The 17052-nt window shown below is 32.8% G+C and overlaps 1 protein-coding gene across 1 annotated transcript; it reads right to left on the bottom strand.

Annotated features, from left to right (window-relative positions):
- Positions 1-1861: 1861 nt before the first annotated feature.
- LOC105643655 (cytochrome P450 81Q32) lies at positions 1862-5946 on the bottom strand. The gene is made up of 2 exons (XM_089726154.1): positions 5065-5946; positions 1862-2521 (listed from the first exon to the last, which is right to left on the bottom strand). The coding sequence occupies exons 1-2, from the start codon at positions 5944-5946 to the stop codon at positions 1892-1894; spliced, it is 1512 nt and encodes a 503-aa protein (XP_089582280.1). The 3' UTR covers positions 1862-1891.
- Between the last annotated feature and the right edge of the window lie 11106 nt (positions 5947-17052).

The raw sequence follows: 17052 nt of genomic DNA, 5'->3' as shown, positions 1-17052 counted from the left end.
AATAATAACTTGATGCGGAAGCTATACGGTTTGACTCATGGGGGGTTTTCATAAGTTAATGACCTTAGGTTATGAATTCACCAAACAAACCATAAGACTTAATGATTTAATTCATGTTTGATTGCGCTATTGGAAGATAGGTAATTAGACCGGGTTAAAATAGCTAACAATACATCGGGAGAGCTTGTTAGTGATTTTTGGGTTGTTTCCCCTACTTGAATAATTAAATTGATCAATGAACTAATGAAATAAATTGGATAGAGCTAAGTGAAATCAAAACCCCTAGTAGCTTTACTTCCTTGATTTCTTTTAATCAATTTTTGTTTACTTGACTCTTGTTTATTTTACATTTATACAACAAATCTCTTAATTATCGTTTAAATAATAACAAGATAACATAACTTTGGTACTTGGATTACAATCCCTGTGGATACGATACTCTACTCATCATATATTACTTGTAGCGATTTCGTACACTTGCGAAATAAGCTGTCAATCATCTTGATGGAAGCTTTAGGTTCTCAAAGTGTATGGGCTCTTGAACTCCTGAAAAGAACTGATATTGGGACTACTTCAAAGCATTTAATCGATAGAACAGGTAAGAGGCTAATTGAACTTGCTCTTTTCTTTCAAGATGGTTCTGGTAGCAGATTTTTTTGAACTTAAAGAAGATTTCAAGAAATAGATGTTGAGGAAATTGTAGCTGTATACTCTGAAAATAAACTATCTAGCCTCCTCCCAGATAGGCTGGAATCTGTAATGAGATTCGCATAAATAGAAAACTGATGTCTTATAAAACAAAGCAAAGATATGCAGAACACAATTGTGCCTTCAAACTTTCAATAAAGGTAGATGCATATTTCTCGAGTCCATGCCAAAAAAAAGCGATTAATGCATCTACACCTTTCTTAGCAGGCCCATCCGTGAAAATATTTTTTCCCCTTGAAAGTAAAACCCACTAGAAATAAAGAATGGAGCCAGTGGCCAGACAAAGTAGTGGATTCACAATTGTTTTTCTTATATATATAGGTATTAGCAATTTTAGCCCTATTAAATTTGTTAATTTGAAATTTATCCATAAACTATTTTTACTTCTTAGTTCAAGGGGAAGACTATATCCCCTGTTAGTAGACAATGTTATTTTTAAGCTATCGATCTTGCTAATGAATAAAAAAGAAAAACTTTACGCTCAAAAAAATAAAAGAGAAAAAGAGAAAAGAATCAGACCCAAAGAAGACGGGCTTTTAATAAAGAAAGGAACTTTTACTCTTATAGATTGGAAAGTTAATAAGTAAATCAATAATTAATTTTTTTTTTAAAGTATAGCTTTGATATTATTGATTATAAAGCGACTATTTCGAAAATTAAACTTTAATATCCCATCTATTGGATTTTCCCAACATACTAAAGATCTTGGAAAAGAGAGAGAGTTCGAACTATTATGAACATAAGTGCTAACTAACATTGGTTGTGAAAACCAATCGCTAATAGAATATGGTAAATAAGGGTGATTAGTTGTAAGGATATCGAAGCTCCTCAGTTTAATTATTTCCGCCACAGATTCACAATCCAACCTTTCTAAGTTGAACACCATGCTATTCTTCTAAGCCAGACAGTGCACAAAGTGACAAAGAAGATAGTAATCCAGCGAACCTTCGAATTTAATCAAACCATGCAAAGAGAGCCAAATATATATATTTTTTTAATTAACATTATAAAGAGGGTGAGAATAAATAAGAGAAAAATAGAAAGACAGAGAATAAGAACTGAAAAGGAAGAATGCGAGAACCGAATTCATACATCTTAACATTCATAATATAAAAGTCTTTATTACAAATTAACACACAAGAACTTGCTTTATATCACAACATTCCAAGAAGTAAGTCAAGCTTCATGGAGAAGAAGATAGGGCTTTCGTCATGTTATCACGTGCCTTGCACATGGCCACTAATGGCTGAGCTTTGGGCATGGTGTTTCCAATCCCTTCAGACATATCAATTTCCAGATCACTTACCCTTCTCCATTCAAAGCACTGAATCAAAGACCCTAAACCAAACCCTAGAACCCGGTTGGCTAAACCAATCCCAGGACATGACCTCCTTCCTAACCCAAAAGGCAACAGCTTGTTGGCTTCAATACCTTGATTAGTTCCACTCTCAAATCTCTCAGGCTTAAATTTAGCTGCGTCATCCCATAACTTAGGGTCTCTATGTACAGCCCAAGCATTAACAAGCAGCATTGTATTGGGTTCAACACTGTACCCTCCAACATTACACTCTTGAGATGATAAATGTGGAATAAGGAGTGGACCTGGTGGATGCAATCTTAGGGTTTCTGTTATAATACTTTGAAGATATGGTGATTTAGAAACAACAGTTTCATCCATCAAGCTTTCTTTATCATCGATCTTTGTGTCCAACTCTTTCTTTGCCTTCTCCAGAATTTCAGGGTGATTAAGTAAATTTGACATTGCCCATTCTATTGTAATGGCTGTTGCGTCAGTCCCACCAAATACAATATCCTACAATAGAAATTGTAATAACTTGTGATATAAATATAGTTACCAACTAATTAAGTGTGGTCTAATTAGTATTTTTATAAATGTGAGAAGTCTTAGGTTCGAGTCATTTTGTTTATAAAAATTTTCACCAATTTGTTAGAAAATTTTCACCGATTTGATAAGCTAACGGAGGGGTTAATCCTTTTATATGTAGTTCATAATATTATTTCAATCCAATAGACATCTTCATAAATCATAAAAAAAATATAATTATCCATGGTATAGTAGAGCCAATTACAAAATTATACTAAATTAAAAATTTATTTATTTCTTATCAATTATTATATAAATGTAACGAATGATAATTAAATCTCATAAATTGTAATGCATAAACATTTGACGATATTAATTATAGAAAGAAGAAAGAAAATTATGTACTTGGGGTATATATTAACAAGTTAAGATATCATTGATTTTCAAAATAAACTATAAAAAAATGTGTGATATAAATAAATGTGCATATTCTTTAAATATAACATACATATTAAACAATGAGTTTTAACTAAGTGGTACTCGAGTTATCTTTAGAAGTGAGAATTTTGAATTTAAACCCCATAGTAAGGTCACATTTACTTAAAAACACTCTATTGTTTGTTTGTAATAAATGAATTTCGTTAAATTTTGTACACTTCATGTTAAAGTCGTATTGGAATTCATTTGAAAATTTATATTTTTATATTTTAAAAAAAATGAAAATTTCAAGTTCTAAAAAATTTTGTAAAATTGAATATAACTAAATTAAAAGCTAATAATTAAATATGTAGAATTTCCAAATGAATTACACAAAATTAAACAACTAATTTTTGTGACCAAACTATCCCTTCACTTTATCCCAGTATTTTTTTTTCCCCCATGTAATATGAGAATAGTTTTTCAACTCAAATTAAATCGGTCGATTCAACTGGTTGATTGAACTGTAAACCAGTTTTGATTTGATCAAATCAATTACAACTCGAATTTGATTATATGTATAGTGATTTTTGAGTGTTGAATTCAACCCATAACTTAAGTGTATATGACCAAAATATTAAACACCAAAGTACATAAATTATTGTTTTGAATTAGCAATATTTAATTCCCAGTAATTGGGGTTGATAGTTAGCATGTACGTCATTGTTTCGACTGTAGTATATGAAACTACACAAGCCGCCATGGGGTGGCTAATATATATATATATATATATATATATATATATATATATATATATATATATATATATATATATATAATTCAAACTTTGATCAAATTATGTATGAGTAATGTAAGTGTGACTCAACATTATATTTGTTTATTGTGCTTAACTTATTATAATTAGGATATTTTACTAATAAATTTCAACAACTTGCATCAATCATTTTTATTATATATGTGAGTACAGACATTGGCGTGCTCCTTTTTTATGTATATGCTGGTTTAGTTAATTCTTTATTATTTAGGATTTCAATTATGCTATAATTGTTTTGTTTTTCTATATATTTTTTATCTACATTCTAAGAAATATATTTTACATTATAAAAATTAAATTATGTTTTTAATATTATTTATTTTAATAGCTACTAGTTGTGGTGATACTGTTACATGTTTTAGCAGTGTTTAGATAAATGTTAAAAGATAATCTTTTATAGATAAATTATGTTTTTAAACTCTTACCTTTGGTGATCGAATCAGATTCAAAGACTCCCTTATCTTGGGTGCTAAACAAAGAAAAACGCCCTTGGAGGTGGTGAGAACACTTTGATAAGCTAGATTCTCTAATTTCTTCTATGGTTCATGTTAGCTAGAAACTCTTTTGCAGATTGCTTGGTTATAGGCATTAAATCCTTTTATAACTTGGTTATAGGTTCTCTTTCGTTTTAATTATGATTATGTTCTATTTTTAATTTTCACAGCTCGCGAAAAGTGATAACAGGTCTTTTAATGAGATTTTTTTCATATATCATGAAATTATACTAGATTTTTTCACATAACATTTTCAAGTTAAGACTTGGGTGTATAGGGTAAATTTGATGGCTTGGGTTAGATTGCTTAGATTTGTTAAGTTTTTCCTAGTTATTAATAATAAAATTAATAATTTTGCTGATAAAAAAAAATATATTTCATGGAAAATACTGCCTAAACCAAAACCAATTAAAATAGAAAGTTTTTAAAAATTGTTCCTCTTTATCAATCTTTTGCAATGTGTGGTCAGACATTCTATCATTTCAATAAAAATTCTATTTTCATTGGTTCGGTTCATAGTTCAGTTCATTGACTCGGTTTTATATAAGTAAATTCCATGTTTTATAATGAAGCCCTCAACTTATTTTTCATTGATTTGCTCAATGAATGCACCCATGGACATAGTCTAAGCAATTAAAATTCTACTAATAAAAACACTATGCATGCGAATGGAACAAGTCTTCAATGCAAAAACTAATGAGAATGGCTTCACATAAAACTTAAAGCAAGAAAACATGGATGCAGAAAAAAAAAAAAATATAGAAATATTAGTTAAAATCACTCACCAGAATAAGACCCTTAATAACTTCATCTGTATAATATTCTGGTTCTGATTCTTGCAAAGAAAGCAGATGGCTAATCATGGTGTTCTTTATTTCTTTCTTTCTATGTTCATCGATAAAACTTTGCCATAGACTATCAGTTCTTTTACCAAGTCTTTCCGCTCTTTTCAAAAATCCCCCATAATCAATCCACTGCAAAATAGGCAAGAAATCTCCCAAATATGAGGCTCCTGCATATTCAAAAGTCTCTTCTATCGTTTCTTTAAATTGCTTTGCCTCTTCTTTCTCCTTTCCTGTCGTCTCCTCACTATAATACCGTTTTCCGGCTATCATTCGTATAATCATATTAAACGTTAGCTCCATCAACAGTGGTTTCAACTCTACCTTAGCAAAACCATTACTTGAGATATCATACAGTTTCTTTAGGAAAAACTTGATTTCTTCTCGTCGAATGCCCGAGAACGCATTCAGGCGATTCGAGGAGAAAACTTCAAGCATGCCTATGCGGCGAAGGTTGCGCCAATGGTCTCCATAAAAGGATGTTGAGAGAGTAGAGTTGTCGTAACCTACGTACTTGGATAGAGTAAACGGGGGACGATTTGCAAAAACGATGTCGTTTTTAGCGAGGCATTCTTCAACAGCTGATGGTGATGATATAACCATTACTTTCTGGGAACCAAATCGGAGAGAGATGATTGGGCCATATTTTTGGGAAAGATTATGAAGTGTTTGATGCATGGGAAGTTTGATGAGGTGCAGATGGCCTATAATTGGAAGAGAAAATGGGCTTGGCGGTGCCTTTCTTTTCTGTTTTGTTGTTGTTCTTAAGGCAAGAAAGAGGAAAGGAAGGACAAAGATCACCGGATAGAAATATTTGTCTTCCATGCTTGTTGCTGTGTATCTATTAGTGCTGCTTCTTAGTTCATATATATATATACACAGTGCTGACATGAAGTTGTATACAAATGGATGTATTGACAAAATCTTTGGATTTTTGTAGTATACGCATGATGTTGAAAGGAAGGGACTATAGTGGTGGACCCAATTTTTGTTTTTTCAGTTGAACTATTCAAGGTTGTTCTTTTTTTTTTAAGAAAATGTTTTTCGTCCAACTTTGCTCTTCAAACTTTTGGGAGGTAAGTTGAAAATTAATCAGTTATAGGTGAATTATTTAATAAGCAGGAGAGAGCATAACTATTTTTCAATTTTTTAAAATTGAAAAACCAGAAAAGGTATTAATTAAAATATGTATTTGGGTGTGGCTGTGTTACTAGGTCTAATTTAATGAAATTTCTGAGTTAAATGAATAAGTAATATCCACTAAATATATAAATTCACCCCTAAACTTTATTATTTTAGTCTTATAGTATTCTTATTTTTTATTTTGATCTATTAAACATTTAAACTTATAAAATTACACTTATTAAACATTTCAACTTACATAATTATTTTATTGGACGCTTTAATTTCCAAATTGGTATCAATTAAATACTTATCATATAGTTGAAAAACGTGAAAATTATTGTTTCAAAAGTTATGTTAACTACACATCGAATCAATATTTTGCATATAAAAATAAAAAATCTTAAAAACTATTGCTATTATTAATATGGAAAAGTGTGTAATGTTATTAAAGTTTGCAAATTTAAGTCACGATAGACTATTTATAAAGTTCAGAGTGTCATAAGGTTAAAATTACATATTTAAGGGATGAATTTATGTATTTAGCCTTTAGCTTTCGCGTGCCCTCACCTACAATGACATAACAAAGAAAACAAAATTGTATTACTGGAAATAACGAAAAGGAATTGGATTGAAATATTGTGAACACGCTGAATTTGAATAATTATCTTATTGAACTAAATGATTAAAAAGTAATATCAACAGCTTATCGTCGAATGATTAAGAAGTAATATATAGTGTGAATTTAAAATTGTTTGGCAAATTTATCTTTTCACTCAATAAGTTACCTATTGAGTGATTTTAGGGTTGTTCCCCCTACTTGAGCATTTAAAATTGATTAACAAACTAATAAAATAAATTGGATAGAGTTAAGTGAAATCAAAATCCCTATTAGTTTTAAAATCCTTGATTTCTTTTCATCTGAATGTTGTTGCTTGATTTATTTCTGTTTTATTTTTAATTTACTTTTCTTACAACAGATCTCTTTTATTGCCGTTTAAATAATAATAGGTTAACACAATTTTGATACTTGATATACAATCCCTGAGAAGACGATACTCTACTTACTTTATATTACTTGCTACGATTTAGTATACTTGTGAAAAATCACTGTCACCCCCTAATTATTTTCTACTCTATATAGGTTGCCCTTAATGAGCCTTTGTACTGCATTGATTTATGAGTTTGAGTTTGAAGTCTGCTGGAATTGTAGCACCATACTATCTGTATAAATGATGGGTTTATTATTTGTGCTGAATAACCTATGAAAATGTGACTATTTTAGTCATATAATTTGGTATTTTTGATGGGTTTGTTGGTCTATATGATTAAATAGATGCAGGTATTAGTTGACTCTATTTATTTGCCTTTTTGGGATAAAATCACTAAGTCAGAGGATGAGGAGCTACTGGATTCTTTTTGGAAGATTTATTCAAAGGTTTTGAAGAATAGAGAGGATCATGAGATTTTATTTTGTTGGATTTGATTTGATTGTAAATATATTTTTTCAGTTTCCTTTGAAACAGTCTTCTCTTCTCTTCTATAAAAGGGAGAGATGGGCTATTAGTTGGGATATCAGAGTTTTTAGTTAATAATTCTTTTCTTTAGTTTGTAAGCTTGGAAATGGCCATACGTGGCTGAATTCTTTCAATTCCAGCTTAAGGTTTAATCAAGTGCTAGTTCTACCGAAGTGTTGTGAGAATTGTTCTTCTTTTTACTCATTTAACTCTTCAATATTTGTTTATCTCTTGCAATTAATGGTTTAGATGGATATTGTTGTTCTATTTAATTAAGTGAATGGCCAGTTATTTGATTAATTTAGAGTGACAGGTGCTAGTTAATACAATCAAATCCGTAATTGTTTGATTGAGTTAACAATTTGTAGCAATTAATATAGCTTGTTTAGAGCCAGATTTTCAAGTTATATTAAAGGGATAAACAATCTTCTTGAATAGACTACACATGTTGTTTATTAGATTGAATTGGGTCTTTCTTATTCTTAATGCTACCAATATATTTTAATTTTAGGCGCGTGTCAAAATTAGTATTTGGTAAGGGATTAATCAAAGCGCGTTGTCTTGCTTATTCTGTTACTACGGAAAGACTAGGTTGTTTAAAGCATTTTTGGTAACCATAACCAATTTATTGATTATGTTAATGAGTCAATTTGAATTCAGTGATCAACACGAAGAACTAGTACAAGATTGACCTTGGCTGGAAATATTTCTCCAATTGAATTTCCCTTTTTTTTTTTTTTTACTATTTTTGCTAGATTCAATAATTTTTCCAATCCTCCCATTCATAATTCGTTTTTATTTTCTGGTTTTAAAAATAATATTTTTAATCTCTAGTCTCTGTGGATTTCGACCTTACTCACCATTTTCTTCAAGTTCTTTAAATTGGTAGTGAGATTATTAATTTTGGCGGATTCGACACCGGCCAAATTTTGGCGCCGTTGCCGGGGAGTAGAGTTAATTAATTATATATATATATTTTTTATGACCAGATCAGATAGTACAGGTGATCTCCAATACGATTTTGAAATCGAGAAAACTGCTAGACGATTGAGAAAAGAGGCAAAGCAGAAGAAACAATTGTCTACAGCTGCTACAGTGACTCTAGAGCAAACAATTGATCCTGAAGTTCCTACAACTACTTCACACCCAGAAGAGACTGTTGTTCTTGAACTTTCTGAAAGTTCAGGTGAGTTTGAACCAGAAGAGGAGATGGCTGATCAGAGAACATTAAGGGAGTTGGCAACACCTCCAATTAATCAAACTCCTCTTTGCATCACATACCCAGCCTTGGAGGCTGCATTTGAGCTTAAATCAGGTTTGATCCAATTATTGCCCACTTTTAGAGGTTTGTTGGATGAAGATCCTCACAAACATTTAAAGGAATTTCATGTTGTATGCTCTACCATGAAACCCCATGGAATTTCTGAGGAACAAATAAAATTAAGAGCTTTTCCTTTCTCTTTAGCCGATTCTGCCAAAGAGTGGTTATTTTATTTGCCATCCGGATCTATTACGTCATGGACAGAAATGGTAAGAACTTTCTTAGATAAATTCTTTCCTGCTTCAAGGGCTGCCAGCATTAGAAGAGATATTTGTGGGAGTCGACAAAAGAATAATGAAACTCTACATGAGTATTGGGAGAGAGGGTCATCCCAAGCATAGTATTTGGCATCTCTTTTAATTTTATCTTTTTCATGCTTAGTTAAATCATCAGGCAATGATCTAGTAACTAAGTAATTGACAATGTCAGCAAACCAAGGAGTACTATTACTTAAAGAGAAAAGATACTCATCTGGAAATGCATCATTTAAAGGTAGATTTTCCTCTGTCACAGGTACCCGGCTAAGATGGTCTGCCACCAAATTTTCTGACCCCCTCTTATCTCTAATTTCTACATCAAATTCTTGCAGTAATAAGATCCATCTTATTAGCCTAGGTTTAGCTTCTTTCTTCTTCAACAAATACCGCAGAGCTGCATGATCAGAAAACACAATAACCTTAGTGCATAGCAAATAAGAACGGAATTTTTCTAAAGCAAATACAATAGCTAACAGTTCTTTTTCCGTTGTGGAGTAGTTGCTTTGAGCACTATCAAGTGTTCTTGAGGCATAATAAATAACATGAGGTTCCTTGCCAATTCTCTGCCCAAGAACAGCCCCTACAGCATGATTGCTAGCGTCACACATTATCTCGAATGGAAAATTCCAGTTTGGAGCTTGAATAATAGGGGCTGTGATCAACTTCTCTTTCAATATGTCAAATGCTTGCTTACAGGCTTCATCAAACTGAAAATCAGCATCCTTTTGCAATAGTTTACATAAAGGTTGAGCAATATTTGAGAAGTCCTTGATAAATCGCCGATAAAAGCCTGTATGTCCAAGAAAAGAGCGAACTTCCCGTACACTTACGGGGTAAGGTAAAGATTTTATAACATCGACTTTTGCCTTATCTACCTCTATACCCCTAGAAGAAACAATATGACCCAAAATAAGCCCTTGATCAACCATAAAATGACATTTTTCATAATTAAGAACAAGGTTAGATTCTAAGCATCTTCCCAAAACTTTTTCAAGATTTATTAAACATTCATCAAAAGAATTTCCATAAACAGTAAAATCGTCCATAAAAACTTCTATAATGTTCTCTACAAAATCAGAAAAGATACTTACCATACACCGTTGAAACGTTGTTGGGGCATTGCAAAGCCCAAACGGCATTCGTCGGTAAGCAAAAGTTCCAAATGGACATGTGAATGTTGTCTTTTCTTGATCTTCAGGTGCAACTGGAATTTGATAAAATCCTGAATATCCATCTACACAACAATAATGAGTTCTACCCGCTAACCTTTCAAGCATCTGGTCAATAAATGGCAGCGGAAAGTGGTCTTTCCTCGTTGCTGCATTTAGTTTCCTGTAATCTACACAAACACGCCATCCATTTTGAACTCGAGTAGGAACTAACTCACCATCGGGATTTTCTACCACAGTAATGCCCGTTTTCTTAGGTACAACATGAACGGGGCTTACCCACTTGCTATCCGAAATTGGATAGATCACACCAGAATCCAAAAGCCTTACGATTTCTTTCTTGACAACCTCCATCATAGGTGGGTTAAGACGCCTTTGTGCTTCTCTCCTTGGCCTGCTATCTTCTTCAAGCAAAATTTTATGCATGCATATGGATGGACTTATGCCTTTTATGTCAGCAATAGTCCACCCTATAGCATTCTTATACTTCATCAGGACTTGAATTAACTTCTCCTCCTCCTCCTTCTTGAGTTTATTTGAAATAATCACTGGAAGGGTTTCTTCTTCACCCAAAAACACATACTTCAATTGTTGGGGCAGCGGCTTAAGCTCCAATTTTGGTGGCTGCAAAACAGAAGGCAAAAGAGCATGGTGACATTTAGGTAAATTAATTATAGGTCCATCGCTTACCTTAGGGTCTTGTGCTTTTAATGCAAGCACCACTTCATGCAATTCTTCTTCAATCACAAACTTTTCTTCAAGCTTTCCAAGGCTCTCTGAATTTAAGTCATTGCAAAGCACAACCTTAAGCTTATCTTCTTCATTCAAATGAAGCACTTTTTCAGTCAATGGTTCAATAACATCTATGCCACAAACAGAAGAAACATCATTGGGAAATTTCATGGCATCATAAACATTAAATTTAATCACCTCACCATCAAATTCCATAGTTAATGTCCCCTCATACACATTTATCTTAGTTCTAGCGGTACTAAGAAAGGGTCTTCCAAGCAGTAAATTACAGGAATTAGAAGATTTATCATCCTCCATATCAATAACATAAAAATCTGCTGGAAATATTAAGTTATTCACCTGAACTAACACATCTTCCAACACTCCCTTGGGGTAAACTATAGATCTATCGGCAGGAACAATAAGTATCCCAGTTTCTTTTAAAGGGCCAGCATTTAGTTGCAAATAAATAGAATAAGGCATTACATTTATTGATGCTCCTAAATCACACATAGCCCTATCAATCCCGAAATTACCAATTTGACAAGGTATGGCAAACATACCTTTGTCTTTGCATTTTTGGGGTAATTTTCTTTGAAGCACAGCAGAAACATTTTCTCCCACATCAATATACCCAGATAATTTCTTTTTATTAGTGCACAACTCTTTAAGAAACTTTGCGTACCTGGGTATTTTCTTGATAGCATCGAGTAGTGGAATATTGATTTCCACTTTCCGGAATATGTCAAGAATTTCTTTCTCTTCTTCTTCCCTCTTAGACTTGGCAAATCTTTGAGGAAAAGGGGGCTGAATCTTCAGAATTTCAGACTTCTCCAACTCCGCACCATCGGTTGGCTTGACCTTCTCTACTTCTTCCTCTGGTACCAAGTCACGTACACAATTTTTTTCTGTTAGAATTTCCAGCTCCTTGCCACTCCTCAAAGTAATTGCATTTGCATTCTGTTTCGGATTCAAAATAGTTTGAGAAGGTAACTTACCTTGAGACTCTAACTTACCCAATGAAGTGGCTAATTGGCTAACTTGGTTCTCCAAATTTTGGATGCTAGTTCATGTCTCTTGCTGAAATTGCATAGTGTTAGTAGCAAGTGATTTAACAATGTCTTCAAGAGACATACCTGAACTAGAAGACCCATGATCAGGTGCTGGCTGCCTATTCTGAAATTTTGGAAAATTTGACGGCTTTGTTCCGTAGCTCAAATTTGGATGGTCTCGCCAGCCCGGATTATAGGTGTTTGAATACGGATCATATTTCCGTTGAGGACCTGAAAAATTTCCCATTGCATTGGCTTGTTCTTGACTTTCATCTTGCAAAGTTGGACACATGTCTGTAGGATGTCCAGTATAGGCGCAAATTCCACAAGCTTTAACTTGCTGCCCTTTTCCTACAACTAAATTCCGAACCAAAGATGTTAAATCATTAATTTTATTTTCAAGAGAAGAAACACTTACCTCATTAATATTTCTCGAAGGTTCATGGCGAGACCCGAATTGTTGAGAATTTGCAGCCATTGTGGAAATCAATTCCCTTGCGGCTTAGGGAGTTTTATTATCGATTGCTCCACCACTTGCTGCATCTATCATTTGCCTCTCCATAGGTAATAAACCTTCATAAAAATACTGTATTAAGGCTTGATCAGAAAATCCATGTTGCGATCAAATAATTAGAAGGTGTGTCACTAATGATGAGGTTGAGTCCATTCTTACATTTTGTCATTCTTATGCTTGTGGTGGTCATTTTGGACCTAAGAGAACAGCTCGTAAGGTTCTTGAATGTGGATTTTATTGGCCAACATTATTCCATGATTCATATATTTTTTGTAAAGCTTGTGCTAATTGTCAAAGAACTGGAAATTTAGGACATAGAGATCAAATGCCGCTTAATCCTATTTTGATTTGTGAAATTTTTGATGTATGGGGTATAGACTTCATGGGTCCTTTTCCTGCTTCTTTTGGTTACACTTACATATTGCTTGCTGTTGATTATGTTTCTAAGTGGGTAGAAGCTAAGGCTTGTCGAAATGATAATGCTAAAACTGTTGTGGATTTTGTGAAGTCTAATATTTTTGCCAGGTTTGGAACTCCAAGAGCTATCATTAGCGATCGAGGGACACATTTTTGTAATAAGACAATGGAAGCTCTCTTCAAGAAATATGGGGTTACTCATCGAACTTCTACTGCCTACCATCCTCAGACAAGCGGGCAAGCGGAAGTATCGAATAGGGAAATTAAGTCAATTCTGGAGAAAACAGTGAGTCCAAATCGAAAGGATTGGAGTTTGCGTTTAGATGATGCTCTGTGGGCATATCGCACAGCCTATAAAACACCTATAGGAATGTCTCCTTACCGAATGGTTTTTGGGAAACCATGCCATTTACCGGTGGAATTAGAACATCGAGCTTATTGGGCTGTAAAGAAGTGCAATATGGACGTGGATGCTGTTGGAGAACATAGGAAGTTGCAATTACAGGAGCTGGAAGAGATTAGAAATGATGCTTATGAGAGTTCTCGGATTTACAAGGAGAAAACTAAGGCCTTTCATGATAATTCAATTTCAAGAAAGCAATTTTTAATTGGCCAGAAAGTTTTATTCTATCATTCAAGACTGAAATTGTTTCCAAGAAAGTTAAGGTCAAGATGGATTGGACCTTTTGTGGTTATCAATATTTTTCCTCATGGTGCAGTGGAAATTCAGAGTTTAGAGACTAATAAAATTTTTAAGGTTAATGGGCACCGATTGAAACCATTCTATGAGGGATTTCGAGTAGCAACAGAGGAAATATCATTGGAAATTCCTAAAGTTCAGGTTTGAAAGTAGGAAGTTTGAAAATAAAAGAGCAAATGAATAAAAAAAAAAATTCTTTTTGTTTTATTTTATTTATTTATTTATTTTTAGTCATCTTCTTTAATAAACTGATCCAATTTGATTATTTTTGGATGCAGAAGCCGTGATTTTTCCTTGGGACAGTTTAATGGAATATGAGATTTTAATAGGCCTTATAAGCGTCAAGTGTGGGCTTTTTCTTATTATATTTTGTTCTCCTATTTTGTTTTTGACTCATATATACAGCACGTGAGTAAGGTGAGAACAAAAGAAAAGAAAAGGAGAAGTGAATTTCATTCAGCCGACACTCCCAAACTCTCTCCTCCACGCGAAGCAGAGATTGTTCAGTCTCTGTTCAGATCGCCCAACGCCAGCAAAAATAGAGCCCAATCAGTAGCTTCGGAGCCATTCCCTCTTCTTCTAGTCGCAGTGTTCGAAGGTTTTGTACCCAATAGATGCGTCCCCTGTTTTGGTTTTAGATCACAAGTCCAGCAGTTCAGGTAAGTTTTCTTGGACATAAATTTCAATTTCTGTTTTTATTTGCTTGGATTTGTGTTGGGTATTACATTGGGACAATGTAATTTAAGTGTGGGGGAGGAAATTTTGAGCTAGAAAAATCATTAATATGAAATAGGGTTCTAATTTTGCTGTAATTTGGGTTCAATTGCTAATTGTTTTGGTTAAATTTTGCTGGGTATTGTAATAATCGGCAGCAATTTTGTTGGGTCTTGTTAAAATGTGAGTAATTTGTTCTAATATTTGCTTGAATTTGATATTGATTTTGGGTAGCTGAAATTCTGATGATTAGGGAATTTTATCTTAACTTAGAACAGCCCTTTGAATTCAATAGAGAAGCCCTCTTAATTACTTAAGTAAAGTTAATTTGGTAGCTATTATCTCTTGTCCGTTTAGAATAAATTATTGAATTTAGTTATTCTTTTTGACATAATATATGAGGCTTGAACGAATCATGGTTAAATTTCTGAATTGCTTGATCATAATTCACATCCATTGTTTTTCCAATTATTGTATAAATAGCTTGGGTATGGAGATGAGTATGTGTGTGTTTACTTTTGAATTTAAGGTTACTAAATCAAAAAAAAAAAAAAAAAAAAAAACAGCAAGTAATTAAATTAAGACTTGAGCAGTCAAGGTACTCCGCTGTCCGAGTTTGGGCAAAGAGTAGTGTTAGTAGCCACTTGAGTTTGTGACTCCAAGAACCCGCAAGCGGGTTACCAATGATGACACACTCAGGCAATTGATAAATGTTCAAGCACAAAAAAAAAAAAAACAAAAAAAAAAAAAAATAATAATAATAAAAGTTCAGCATTATTTGTTTTGTGTGTGATTGCAATGATTTTCTGTGACCAAGCTATTTAACAAATAATTCTTTAAGCAATGGTTTAATTGATATGGAATTTAAATTGCATGTTTAAAATTACAAAGTTCAAGCCTAGTCTATTATGTTTGAAAGAATGTAAATTCAATTCTTTATTCTCCATAGATTTCAGATTTGATTATTCAACTCAGCTTTACTTTTGTAATTAAGGTTGCTTTTCTAAAGATGTTCTTATAAGAGCTGTGAAGAGTTGGGTGAATTTCCTTTTGTGTAGATTGAGTTTTTCCTTGAGGACAAGCAAATATTAAGTGTGGGGGAATTTGATGGGTTTATTATTTGTGCTGAATAACCTATGAAAATGTGACTATTTTAGTCATATAATTTGGTATTTTTGATGGGTTTGTTGGTCTATATGATTAAATAGATGCAGGTATTAGTTGACTCTATTTATTTGCCTTTTTGGGATAAAATCACTAAGTCAGAGGATGAGGAGCTACTGGATTCTTTTTGGAAGATTTATTCAAAGGTTTTGAAGAATAGAGAGGATCATGAGATTTTATTTTGTTGGATTTGATTTGATTGTAAATATATTTTTTCAGTTTCCTTTGAAACAGTCTTCTCTTCTCTTCTATAAAAGGGAGAGATGGGCTATTAGTTGGGATATCAGAGTTTTTAGTTAATAATTCTTTTCTTTAGTTTGTAAGCTTGGAAATGGCCATACGTGGCTGAATTCTTTCAATTCCAGCTTAAGGTTTAATCAAGTGCTAGTTCTACCGAAGTGTTGTGAGAATTGTTCTTCTTTTTACTCATTTAACTCTTCAATATTTGTTTATCTCTTGCAATTAATGGTTTAGATGGATATTGTTGTTCTATTTAATTAAGTGAATGGCCAGTTATTTGATTAATTTAGAGTGACAGGTGCTAGTTAATACAATCAAATCCGTAATTGTTTGATTGAGTTAACAATTTGTAGCAATTAATATAGCTTGTTTAGAGCCAGATTTTCAAGTTATATTAAAGGGATAAACAATCTTCTTGAATAGACTACACATGTTGTTTATTAGATTGAATTGGGTCTTTCTTATTCTTAATGCTACCAATATATTTTAATTTTAGGCGCGTGTCAAAATTAGTATTTGGTAAGGGATTAATCAAAGCGCGTTGTCTTGCTTATTCTGTTACTACGGAAAGACTAGGTTGTTTAAAGCATTTTTGGTAACCATAACCAATTTATTGATTATGTTAATGAGTCAATTTGAATTCAGTGATCAACACGAAGAACTAGTACAAGATTGACCTTGGCTGGAAATATTTCTCCAATTGAATTTCCCTTTTTTTTTTTTTTACTATTTTTGCTAGATTCAATAATTTTTCCAATCCTCCCATTCATAATTCGTTTTTATTTTCTGGTTTTAAAAATAATATTTTTAATCTCTAGTCTCTGTGGATTTCGACCTTACTCACCATTTTCTTCAAGTTCTTTAAATTGGTAGTGAGATTATTAATTTTGGCGGATTCGACACCGGCCAATAAAAATAGGACTTACACATATAACTATATATATGTAATATGAGATCCACTTCATGTGTCTTTAGTCATTACGAACAAGTCCAAATAAAATTTTCTCACCTC

The sequence above is a fragment of the Jatropha curcas genome, chromosome 9 (assembly GCF_041381405.1).
Source record: "Jatropha curcas cultivar XTBG-Jc1 chromosome 9, XTBG_Jcur_1.0, whole genome shotgun sequence".
In the NCBI taxonomy this organism is placed as follows: domain Eukaryota; kingdom Viridiplantae; phylum Streptophyta; class Magnoliopsida; order Malpighiales; family Euphorbiaceae; genus Jatropha; species Jatropha curcas.
This window is presented reverse-complemented; position numbering and strand designations above follow the sequence as displayed.